The 13479-nt window shown below is 40.7% G+C and overlaps 1 protein-coding gene and 1 pseudogene across 3 annotated transcripts in view; one reads left to right on the top strand and one right to left on the bottom strand.

Moving 5' to 3' along the window:
* The window catches only part of RFFL (ring finger and FYVE like domain containing E3 ubiquitin protein ligase), a 76067-nt gene that overhangs the window by 56307 nt on the left and 6281 nt on the right, over positions 1-13479 (bottom strand). The window contains exon 1 of one of the 3 annotated variants that reach the window (XM_055258007.2): positions 234-704. The exons of 1 other annotated variant lie outside the window; for it this stretch is intronic. In XM_055258007.2, coding sequence (XP_055113982.1) covers positions 234-243 — 10 coding nt within the window. In that variant the 5' untranslated portion in view covers positions 244-704. Of the gene's footprint in view, positions 1-233; positions 705-13479 lie in introns of those variants that run through there. One more of the 3 variants, XM_055258004.2, reaches the window with a different exon arrangement.
* Positions 7319-8288, top strand: LOC129470311 (large ribosomal subunit protein eL37-like; annotated as a pseudogene).

The raw sequence follows: 13479 nt of genomic DNA on the forward strand, positions 1-13479 counted from the left end.
ATTACTACCTTGCCCCAGTAACCATACTCTCAGAGAAAAGATTCTGTAATTCAACTCTGAAGACTGCCTGAATTCATCATTCTTCTTTACTGTATACCTCTGAATTCGTCTCTTCTCCTAATACACACACTCACATGCTCTGTCTCCCTGACACACATGCCCTGCCTCCAATAAGTCAAACTTCCTAAACGTCTACCCTGATTTCCACTAATAATGCCCCAAGATTAACTTACCTTTGTTCATGTCCCCAAGTCCCCAAGTCTAGGGGGCCTTTGTCAACATGTGTTTCATCTTGAAGGGTGATTTCTAGCCAAGTAGATAAGATTACCTGTTCACCTACAGTTAATCTTCAACCTGGTTTCTGCAGGCTATAGAAATAAAAGGATACGACTGCACAGCTTGAATGTCCCATCAAGGTAATCAAAGTAATGGAAGAGGGAGAGAAGGCAGAAGGAGAGATTTCAAAATAAAGACTGAACTGTGTACTTCAGTAGTACTTAGGAAAACACTCCATCTGACTAAGCAGCTGATGAGTAGACAAATACCCAAAGGACTGTGCATTCTCTGAAGATTATTGTGCTCACAGTTCTCACTTCCCCCAAGGTTCTGCAAGAGATCACATCATAAAATCAGCCTTGCATTATTTATAATAAAGTGGATAGATGCATCCTAACATCCAGTATTCTAATGATTTACTCACAAATATAGCTAAAACCTTATTTCAACTGAAACCCACATAACAAGGAAGAAAACATATTTTCTTTAGGTCTTTCAACGCTACCTATCTCATCCCTTTTATAACAGACAAGGGTTGGAGAAAGGAACCCAAAGCTCCATCCCAGGTCCTAAATGCTTTAAAAAATTCACATTAAAAAATGCTCCACAATACATTACCCATTTGAAAAAAAGCACCGTGGACAGCAGGGGGGAATATATATTTAAATATATATGATAGATACACACATACATATACATACATACACACTGAGAGAGAGCAAGAGCACGCGCACATGCAAAAGAGCGAGCGAGCACGCACACATATACTAAAACCATTTAACAGCAGTTATTCCTAGTAGGGATGGGGGTCTAACTTCTGCTTTATGCTGTTTTAGCTAGGTTTTGTTTTGTTTTTCTGAGACGGTTCTCACTCTGTCACCCAGGCTGGAGTGCAGTGGTGTGATCACAGCTCACTGCAGCCTTGACCACCCTGGCTCAAGCAATCTCCCACCTCAGCCTCGCGAGTAGCTGAGATCACTGGTGCATGCCACCATGCCTGGCTAATTCTTTTATTATTTGTAGAGATGGGGTCTCAGTATGTTTCCCAGACTGATCTCGAACACCTAGGCTCAAGCAATCCTCCTGCCTCAACCTCCCAAAGTGCTGAGATTATAGGTGTGAGCAGTTTAAGTTAATCATATTAGAAATAAAGTACCTAAGACCATTTGATAATACAAACCAAAACAATTTGAAAAAGTTTTAGGGCCTTTGGAAGCCAAATTTCGAGTACATTTAAAGCTACAGTCATAGAGGCAAATGTATAAAAAATTAACAAGAAATTCACAGTTTTGAAATTGTATTATTTGTCCATGAGCAGTACTGTACTGGGAGTGCTGTGCTTTCTATTGCTGGGTAAAAAGAGTTTGTCTAGGGTCTTGCTGTCAAGGAAACCATGGCAGGGGTGCTAAAAAGCCAGTCAGCAAACCACTGTGACACTGTATGGAGGCAGATTCATCCAGAGAGCTAAAAATACAACTCAAAAATCTTCTATCTTTGTCAGTCAAATCAGTTTTACTAAGTAATCTAATGAACTTAAAAACCAGATATAATACCTATTAGAATAGCTAAAATTAAAAATGGTGGCCAGGCACGGTGGCCCATGCCTGTATTTGCAGCACTTTGGGAGGCCACGGCAGGTAAATTGCTTGAGGCCAGGAGTTCGAGATCAGCCTGGCCAACGGGTGAAACCCAGTGTCTACTAAAAATACAAAAAATTAGCCAGGCATGGTGGCACATGCCTGTAGTCCCAGCTACTCAGAAGGGTGAGGCAGGAGAATTGCTTGAACCTGGGAGGCAGAGGCTGCAGTGAGCCAAGATTATGCCACTGCACTCCAGCCTGGGCTACAGAGTGAGACTCCGTCTCAAAAAAAAAAAAAAAAAAAAAAAATTTAAAAATGATGACAATATCAAATGCTGGTGAGGATGCAGAGAAACTGGACCTCATACACTGCTGGTGAGACTGTAAAATGGTACAGCAACTCTGGAAAAGAATTTAGCAATTTTGGCCTGGTGTGGTGGCTCACCCCTGTCATCCCAGCACTTTGGGAGGACATCGTGGGCAGATCACTTGAGGTCAGGAGTTCAAGACCAGCCTGGCCAACATGGTGAAACCCCGTCTCTACTAAAAATACAAAATTTGGCTAGTAGTGGTGGTGCACACCTGTAGTCCCAGCTAGTTGGAAGGCTGAGGCAGGAGACTTGCTTGAACCCAGGAGGCAGAGGTTGCAGTGAGCTGAGATCGCGCCACTGCACTCCAGCCTGGGTGATGGAGTAAGACTCTGTCAAAAAAAAAAAAAAAAAAAGTTTAGCAATTTCTTTGGAAAACTGAACATACACTTACCTTAAGAATCTGCAATTTCATTCCTAGATGTTTAACCCAAAGAAACTAAAACTTGTGTCCATACAATCACCTGTACACAAATGTTCATTATGGCTTCATCTGTAATAGCCCCAAACTGGTAACAACTAAAATGCCCTTCAGGTGAACAGTTAAACAGCCTGTGGTATATACACACCATGGAATACTACTCAGCGATAAAAAGAACAAACTATTGCTGCCACACAATAACTTGGATGGAGGGTGTGACACTAAGTGAAAAATGCCGGGTTCGAGACCAGCCTGGGAAACACGGTGAGACCTATCTCTACAAAAAATACATTCGAGGCTGGGCGCAGTGACTCACATCTGTAATACCAGCATTTTGGGAGGCCGAGGCGGACAAATCACTTGAACTCAGGAGTTCAAGACCAGCCTGGGCAACATGGTAAAACCCTGTCTATACAAAAAATACAAAAATTAGCTGGGTGTGGTGGTGCGCACCTGTAGTCTCAGCTACTCAGGAGGCTGAAGTGGGAGGATGGCTTGAGGGAGGCAGAGGTTGCAGTAAGCTGAGATTGCGCCACTGCACTCCAGCCTGGGCGACAGAGCCAGACACTGTCTCAAAAAAAAAAAAAAGTTCCAATTGTTCTATGCATATAAAAGTAAAAAACAAAAAACCCAGTCTTAAAAGGTCACATATTGGGTCACATACTGTTATGATTCCATTTCCATAATATTTCTGAAATGAAAAAATTATAGAGACACCGAACAGGTTACTGGTTTCCAGAGATTAGGCCAGTAGGGAAAAGGGATATGAGTGATAATAAAGGAGTAGCACAAGGGGGATCTTTGTGGTGGTAGAACAGTTACACAAATCCATACATGTGATAAAACGGCAGAAAACTACACACACACATACACACGCACACACACACAGAGCACCATGTCAGTTTCCTGGTTTTTATATTGTACTGTGGTTAAATGAGACATAACCAACGGGAGAAAAACGGGTGAAGGGTACATGGGAACTGTGTAGTGTTTTTGCAACCTCCTGTGAATCTATAATTACCTAAAAATATTTTTTTAAAAAAGTGGCCAGGCGCGGTGGCTCACGCCTGTAATCCCAGCACTTTGGGAGGCCGAGGCGGGTGGATCACCTGAGGTCGAGAGTTCGAGACCAGCCTGACCAACATGGAGAAACCCCGTCTCTACTAAAAATACAAAATTAGCCAGGCGTGGTAGCGTGCATCTGTAATCCCAGCTACTCAAGAGGCTGAGGCAGGAGAATCGCTTGAACCCGGGAGGCAGAGGTTGCAGTGAGCCGAGATTGTGCCATTTCACTCCAGCTTGGGCAACAAGAGTGAAACTCCGTCTCAAAAAAAAAAAAAAAAAGTGAAATTATTCAGTCAACTGTCCAGCCACTACGGGGAACTAAAAAAGGCAAAATGTTTATAAAGTAGAGCATGTTTCATACTATTTTGCAGTCTCTACTATGCAGGAGAGATGATTATTTAAGCATAGATTGGTTGTTGGCCTAACTATCTGAAATACATTCAGGCACTACCTGTGCTCTATCCATCACAATATTTTTATCGAGCCTCACCAAAGCCATGAGTAATGGGCCAGAAGGCTGCAGAAGTAACTAGTCCAGAATGAATGAACTCTCACTGCAATTTTAGCTCAGCAGACAGTGCCTGCTATCAGAAACATCCAAAAACCACAGCAATTAGACAAATAAGTTGTGAAAGATGTGGTTTCTAGGTAAGATGTGACAGGCTTCTTACTGCAAATAGTTTTTCTTATAAAAGAAGAAAGATTGGTGGGAGAGATGGTGGAAAAAATGAAAACAATGCTTCTTCTATGATTCTCTGGCCCAACCTCACAGGACTTCATATGTAGTGAAGGCAGAATATTTGCCTCAAGCCCAGATAACCAACTTTTACTTTCTACACTGACTCAGGCTTCTTACTAAAAATGGTATATCACCATTTATTCCACTAACATCACTTACAAGATGAGGCCCTGTGGGGCACTAACATCTATGTATCTTATGTAGAATTCAATTCATTGGGAAGGCCTATTGACAAACAGGAAGACCCCCCCCCCACACACACACACACACATAAATAAATAAATAAATAAATACCACTGGTGAACTCTTCTCTAACCCAATGCTTTATTTATTTAGCCAAATGTGCTTTTAAGGGTGACTAGCTTACATATCAAAAACGTTTACAATTTTAGAATAAACTATAAAACATCCTTCAGCACAACAAAGCTAAAACTAGTAAAATAAGTAACAAGTATTGCTAACATCATTTTTAAATCACATTCCACACAAGTAGGCCCATGTAGTTTTATGAATAAAACTATTCTTTTTTATTTTAAGAATTAAAAAGTGATGTTAGTGGAATAAATGGTAAAACACCATTTTTAGTAAGAAGCCTGAGTCAGTGTAGAAAGTAAAAGTTGGTCATCTGGGCTTGAGGCAAATATTCTGCCTTCACTACATATGAAGTCCTGTGAGGTTGGGCCAGAGAATCATAGAAGAATCATTGTTTTCATTTTTTCCACCATCTCTCCCACCAGTCTTTCTTCTTTTATAAGAAAAACTATTTGCAGTAAGAAGCCTGTCACATCTTACCTGGAAACCACATCTTTCACAACTTATTTGTCTAATTGCTGTGGTTTTTGGATGTTTCTGATAGCAGTCACTGCTTGCTGAGCTAAAACTGCGGTAAGAGTTCATTCATTCTGGACTGGTTACTTCTGCAGCCCACATATTTGTAAAGACTTATTCAAAAGGTAATCATCCTGATGGAGTGTGAGGCAGCTGTCACCCGGTAGTTGACAGCTCAACCTTTACAGCTGGAATACTTGGGTTCCAACACTGTGAGGCTTTGGGCCCCCTCTTTAATTTCTCTCTGCGGCATTTTCACATTTGTGGAACACAGATAACACCTACACACCTCATAGGATTGTTGGGAGGATTAAACTTGTTAATACAGCAAAGTCCCTGGCACCTGGAGAGCACATAATAACTGTTGGTAATTTTCCTACAGGTAAAATATGGCACAAAGAGAAGTATCACATAGCAAAAGAAGTGCCAGTCTTTTGATCAGTCTTACACAAATTCTCCCATACTTTTAGACAAGAATAAGCCTTCCCCTAACTCCCCCCGAAGAATGCATACAATTTCATTCAGAAAAAGTATCATCTGACACAGTGGAATGAGTGAAATAAATCCTGCTGAGCACGCCCAATGCTTCCCTAGCTCCTGTGGCCAACACACATTTCAATAGAAAACTGTCTAAAGATAGTTTTATAACATCTGTCACCAAACAACAGTGAAGTTCAAAGTGAAAATTCAAGATTTCACATAGCAGGCAGAGGGACTTTCAAAAACATCTGTCCTCTCACTCCTGTTGCCCATCCCTCTTTCCTAATCAAGGTTATAATAACCCAAGCCCTCTGTAAGCTGGCACACAAGCTGACAACATGCTACCCTGCTGAACAGTCATCAAGGAGGAAAGAAAGGCCCAGGGGGCTGCTACAACATTTCCATAAACCTCCCATCCTTTGCTAAAAAGGTAAATTTGTTCTAGAGATGCTTAAAGAAAAAACACTTGACTGGCATAACCTAGACACATGCAATACCTTTTTCCCATTTCTAGTTTTCTCAAGTATTCAGGAAATGACCAACGACATTTTTGGAATCAGAAACAAATTGTTTCCAAAAGTGTTAAGCAGTGCTTGTCCAAAGGCCCCCATATAGCTAGTAATTTAGACAGCTGTGTTAGGAGCCACAGAAGCTGCATTTTCTAACCAGTATTGCTTGTGAACAATTGAAACTCTCTCCAGTACAAAGTCCAGACACAGGAAGCAGTGTTCTCCAAAAACATTCGAACAGTTTCATTATTGTTTAACTACCAAAATAACAGCTCCAATAATCTATCAAGTTTGACATTTCATCCAACTAAGCAATTAAACCAGGATGAAAAGCATGCATGGAGAGATTTCCCTGCCTGCTCCAAATCAACACTAATTGTGACATTATAACCACAAAAACTAATAATGCATCCTTGTAGACTATTCACAAAAGGCTTCTGAAAAGCAAACACAAGAGTGTCTCGAAGAAATTGCACACTCCTAAATTTTATTTTCTGTCTCCCATCTTTAAGCATCTTAACTGTGAGTTAAATTACAGGCCAAGAAGTTAGAAACTCCTTTCCAGTATTTAGTCAAAGGAGGGGAATATGCCTCCCAATACAAGCACCCAATGGAAATTCTATCAATTTATCCTTTTTTTTTTTTTTTTTTTTTTTTTGAGACGGAGTCTTGCTCTGTCTCCCAGGCTGGAGTACAGTGGCATGATCTTGGCTCACTGCAATCTCCACCTCCCATGTTCAAGGGATTCTCCTGCCTCAGCCTCTCCAATAGCTGGGACTACAGGCGCGTGCCACCACACCTGGCTAATTTTTGTATTTTTAGTAGAGATGGAGTTTCACTATGTTGGCCAGGCTGGTCTCGAATTCCTGACCTCAAGTGATCCACTCGCCTCAGGCCTCCAAAAGTGTTGGGATTACAGGCATGAGCCACCATGCCTGGCCTCAATTTACACTTAAATATATTAAAGGTTGGCTACTGTGGGCACACTGCCTATAGGGTAGCCCTGCTCTGCAAGGAGCAATAATTTTAAAAATAATAGTAAAAAGGCCAGGCGTGGCGATTCATGCCTGTAATTGCAGCACTTTGGGAAGCCAAGGCGGGCGGATCACCTGAGGTCAGGAGTTTAAGACCAGCCTGACCAACATGGAGAAAACCCATCTACTAAAAATAGAAAATTAGCCGGGTGTGGTGGTGCATGCCTATAATCCCAGCTACTTGGGAGGCTGAGGCGGGAGAATTGCTTGAACCCGGGAGGCGGAGGTTTCGGTGAGCCGAGATCGCGCCATTGCACTCCAGCCTGGGCAATAAGAACAAAACTCCGCCTCAAAAAAAAAAAAAAATTAATAATAGTAACAGAAGCAAGATGATGAAGGGAACATCATCGTTTGGAAAGCATCACAATAAGACACAACAGGGTCTACCACCTTCAGAAGTCAACCTGTGGCAAATGTGGCTATGCTGCCAAGCACAAGAGGAAGTATAACTGGAGTGCCAAGGCTAAAAGACAAAATACTACTGGAACTGGTCAAATGAGGCACTTAAAAATTGTATACAGCAGGCCAGGCACGGTGGCTCACGCCCGTAATCCCAGCACTTTGGGAGGCCGAGGCAGGCGGATCACCTGAGGTCGCGAGTTCAAGACCAGCCTGACCAACATGGAAAAACACCATCTCTATTAAAAATACAAAATTAGCCGAGCGTGGTGGCGCATGCCTATAATCCCAGCTACTAGGGAGGCTGAGGCAGGAGAATCGCTTGAACCTGGGAGGCGGAGGTTGCGGTGAGCCAAGATCGTGCCATTGCACTCCAGCCTGGGCAACAAGAGTAAAACTCTGTCTCAAAAAAAAAAAAAAAAATTGTATACAGCAGATTCAGGTATGGATTCTGTGAAAGAACACCACCTAAACCCAAGAGGGCAGCTGCTGCAGCATCCGGTTCATCTTAAGAATTTCAACAATTAGTCATGCAATAAATGCTCTGGTTTTTAAAAATAAAAATAAATATATTAAAATAAATTATATATATAAATTATTTATAATAATTAAATAAATTAAATATATAGTTCCTTAACTAGTCCCTAAGTATTATCAACTTTGGTTCTGACCTAGGAAATCACCAAGTCATGAAACTTCTCTCCCCAGGTAGGAATGGGAGTTCTCAGATGGTAGCTTCAGTTATAGGCGGCATGAGGAAGAAAATGATCAAGGACCTCTCATATCAAGTTCTTAAGATGTCCTAAGAACCACCTAGAACAATGCTATTCAAAGTGTGTGTGTCAGACTGCTGGAGGCCCATTCATGTCAAGATAAACACAGAAAATCACAGTAAGCATTTAGAAACTTTTCTAGCACTTGACATTGCTGTGACATCCAAGTGCATGATTTTTCTGGTGATTCGCTTTTCTTGTACTTTACAAAATTATTGGCTGGCAACAGATTAGGGGTGAAGGGAAACCCTTACAAATCTGGTCCTTCACCACAGATAGTTTAAGAAGCACAAACTTTTCCCACTATGAAGTTCCAGTTCAGTCATTATTGTTCTGAAGGAATCAAAGTACTTTTGCCCTCATTATCGTATACCTTCTGATTTAAAGGCAATTAGATAAACCAGCAAGGAGGCACCCCGGTATAATCCAAGCTTGATCAACCCATGGCCTCTGGGCCCAACACAAACTCATAAACTTTCATCAGCTATCATTAGTGTTAGTGTATTTTATGTGTGGCCCAAGACAATTCTTTTTCTTCCAATGTGGCCCGGGGAGGCCAAAAGATTGCACACCCTGGACTATAATCTAATGGAAAGAGCACAAATCCACAGTAGTCAGCCAACCTAGCTTCTGGTCTGCAAGAGTCAAATAACTAGCTGGATATCCTAGTTAAGTCTGAGTCTTGACTTTTCTATGCTTTAAATTCCTCCTCTGCAAAATAATAGCATTTCTCAATCACTTTTTTTTATGTGTAGTACTTTCTCACATAAATTCTTTCTCCAAGTGGGGTCTGCGGATAAGCTACATCAGAATCCCACATCTCTATCCCAAATACTTTGATTCTGTAGGGCTGGGCTAGGAACCAGGAATCTTTATTTTTTACAAGCACCTAGGAGATTTTTGATCCATACTAAAATTTAAGATCTATTGCAGTAAACATACAACCTTACTAAAGACTTTAGGAATTTAAAAAAGGTCACGATTTGTATGTAATCTCCAATAAAGAAGTTATTTGACTTTTATTATTTTTTCTCACTCTGTTCTCCACGCTACAGTACAGTTGTGCAACCATAGTTCATTATAACCTCAAACTCCTGGACTCAAGCAATCCTCCCAACTCAGACTCCTGAGTAGCTGAGACTGCAGGCGCACAATACCACATCTGGCTAATTTTTTGGAGACAAGGTTTTGCTATGTTGCCCAGGCTGGTCTTGATCTCCTGGGCTCAAGTGATCTGCCTGCCTTGGCCTCCCAAAGTGCCAGAATTATAGGCATGAGCCACCACACCCGGCCCAGAAAATATATTTTAATATGCTTTCATAATATGTGTAATACATAACAGCAAATTTCCATTTTTCCCCATCTTAAAAAGGGATCGGCTGGGTGCAGAGGCTCACATCTGCAATCCCAGCACTTATCCCAACACTTTGGGAGGCCGAGGTAGACAGATCGCTTTAGATCAGGAGTTCGACACTAGCCTGGCCAACAGATGAAACCCCGTCTCTACAAAAAATACAAAAATTAGCTGGATGTGGTGGCACACACCTGTGGTCCCAGCTACTCGGGAGGCTAAGATGGGAGAATCACGTGAACCCAGGAGGCAGAGGTTGCAGTGAGCCGAGATGGCACCACTGAACTCCAGCCTGGGTGACAGAGTGAGACTCTGTTTCAAAAAAAAAAAAAGTGATGTTTGGTTGGGAAGACCAACTGTATATCAAAACACACAAACATTTAACTAGTGGCATCAAAAACTGCTTTCCTGACACGATATTCAGAACTCGAATATGGTATATTGTTCCCTCCCAAATAAAACTAGAGGCTTATTTTTATAATGTTTGTGTTCCTGGGATTACAGGCATGTACCACCATGCCTAGCAAATTTTTGTATTTTTAGTAGAGACGAGGGTTTCACCCTGTTGGCCAGGCTGGTCTTGAACTCCTGAACCCAAGTGACCCACCCACCTCAGCCTCCCAAAGTGCTGGGATTACAGGCATGAGCCACCGCCCAACCTGTTTGTGTTGTTTCTAAAACGACAATGTAAGGAGAAAGATTTCAGTCTGCTTTTTGCTAGCATTTCCACAAATAACAACACAGTTATAGATAGCCTGTATCTCAAATAAAAACCAAATTAGATAGTAATTGTCAACGTATTTTCCTTTTTAATACTGCTTTTGGGTAGTGCAAGAGACATGTTGATGTGCTGTGGTGAAGATTTTATCAAGTAAATGCAATTTAGGAATCTGATGAAGATCATCTAGAGGTGAAGCTGCAGAACTACTATCATTTTAATGTCCCCCATTAATTGGTAGGTTCACAGTCACTATTCCTCAAGCTGCTGGTCTCTAACTGTGTCAACATTTCAGAATTGGGAAACACTGAACTAGATCAATGGGAGTGGTGGGGATGACTCAGAATCATCTGAAGTGCTGGATTCAACCATATGGCCAAGGGTACAACAGGAAGGTGGACTGCCCTTTGACAAGCTGAGAATATTCTGACATCCCTCTTCCCACCCTCTCAGTAAACAATGGCTAAGGTATACTTTAGCTCTGATATAGAAGGATTACGCAAACTCTTCCATCAGTATATGATAAGTAGACAAACATAAGAGAATCTGAAAGATTAAGAATTCTCCACTATGGACTGGGAAAGTCCTCATCTCATAAATTATTCCTTCCCACCCCCGCTTGCACATAATTTTAACCCCTAACTATTCCTTTCCACCCCTTGATAAAAATCCAGATTCCTCAAACGAGCTGAATTTCAGTGGACCTACTCCTGCTAAGGCCCTAGAAAACACTCCTTCCTCTCTCTCCAAATTAGAACATTCCTTTGCCCAGCATTTTAGAATAAAGCATATGCTCTGGCTGATCTTCCACACTGTGTAAAATAATAATTAGTATAGTTAAGATGGTACAATCCAACCCAACTGCAATTGGTCATGCATCTACTGACGCAAGTCCTAGAAGAGGGTTGGAAGTTGATAGAAGATGAAGCTTGGTTATTTCTCAGGCACATATTTTAATCATTATGAAAGTAAAAAAGCATGGGAGGATTAGCAGAAAATGCAGAGGGTTGGGCACATAGTTTCTTGTATATTTTAGGATAAAATACGCTGACTCAATTGCCACTAAGACTATATACATGTGATCAGTACCAAGACTGGAAAGATTTTCCAAAGCAAATGAAGAGTAAAACAAGAAGAGGGTGAGGTGGGAGAGACGGATGCACGATTTCCTTAAGAAAAGCTTTTTTTTCCTTTCAAATCTTTTAACATAATCCGGCAGTTGCAAATAAACAATGGTGTTGATCACTAATAAGTTGCATTTAACCACTCAGAAGCCAGCCTAACTTCCTGTAAGTTTCAAGATGACTAGGCAGCATTTGTTTAAAAAGGACCAAGACAGTTAAAATGTTTCAGCAGACCACACTGGCTGCAAATAGTTCAAATCCAGGTGGATTTCCCCTACTCTTAGAACTAGCCATTGGTAGAAACAAGTGACTGACCCAGGGAACACTCCACAACCCAGAGATAATGAAAACATATTTTTGTATATAATTCTAGAAAAGGCATGTGAACATGAAAACAGAAAATGTAGGTTTAACTGTAGCATTGCAGAGCGGCAGCTTTAAAAAGTCAGATAACATTAGCTCAACAAAATCATATACTGAAGTGTGCTCAAATTCAAATTCAGCACATGGCGGTAGTAGCAGATGAAAAATGCTGCTGAGAGAGCAAGAAGGTTTTGCTGTATCTTTTTAGAGGAGAGGACAAGGAAGAAATTACCAGACCAAGGTCACTTTTCAACCTAAAAAAAGGGAGGGGGTCGGTTAGTAGCTTTAACAGAGATAAAAACCTGTGTAGGTCGTAACTCCATGAAATCAGCAGCCTGGTGAGTGTCTCTCCAAGAATCTTGTAGGAAATTAAGTATGGATTGAGTAATTAAATGTAAAGTCTCCTTGAGAGTAACTTCAGTTCTTGAAGACTATATATTTCTGTGAAACATATAGAAAAATTATGAGGAGGATTTACCAGGCATCACATCACAGCCTTTCTACTTTCACATCAGGTTGGAAACACTATGATCTAAAAAGAATAGAACGATTTGGGAATTGTTCATTCTCTAGTCTTTGCAAAAATTCACGTGCTAGTGTAACTGTAATATACTTAGGAGTTTCCAAAAATGACACGCATTTCCTCAAGAGATGTAGAAAAAAATAATCTCTGGGTAAAAGGCCAAACATTATCTCTTCCGAATGCTTAAACAGCCAATTATGTGTCTAATACATTAATTATATAAAGAGAGAGAGACTATTACAGGAAAGTTGAATAAGACATCTTAAAAAATGTACCCTGGGGCCTAAGTCCATTCAAATGACAGTAAAATCACCCCTCAAAAAATCAGTTTTATGGAACATCAAGTATTTTAATTTTCCAGCTGCCAACAGAAATATATAAGGAGCAGAAATTAAACTAGTTATGGCAGCAGTGCAGTGAACAAAACTTTAAATTGTATTACACACTAGTTAGACATTTGCCAAACAATACAAAGGCCCTTAAGGGTAGAAACTTCTTTAGAATATAAATGATTCCCAATCAATATGACAGAAATTAGTCTGTTTAGGCAATAAACAGATTCATGGTTTAGATGTAAAAATTCAACTGACATCATAATTCAATACAGAAAATAAATATATAAGAAATTAATCTCTAAAATGGCTTTAAATCACTGTGATTTACATATGCTGTATCATTAATAGGCCCTTTAAGCTGGTATTGTACTAATCAGCTTTTTTAACATCCTGCCCACAAAAGAGCTTATTCATTTAGCTAGGAGACAGGTGTTAGCAACCAGAAACCTCTTTTAGCCTCGATTTCCAGGGACTGGGCCTGCATCTATGATGATGATCGGCAAGTCTAAAGGAAGGACAGCTTTAAAAGAGGGAAAAGGAGGAGACAGGGAACAAGAAATGAAGACCAAAAGGGAGAAAAGAAGATAATGAAAG

The sequence above is a fragment of the Symphalangus syndactylus genome, chromosome 20, assembly GCF_028878055.3.
Source record: "Symphalangus syndactylus isolate Jambi chromosome 20, NHGRI_mSymSyn1-v2.1_pri, whole genome shotgun sequence".
In the NCBI taxonomy this organism is placed as follows: domain Eukaryota; kingdom Metazoa; phylum Chordata; class Mammalia; order Primates; family Hylobatidae; genus Symphalangus; species Symphalangus syndactylus.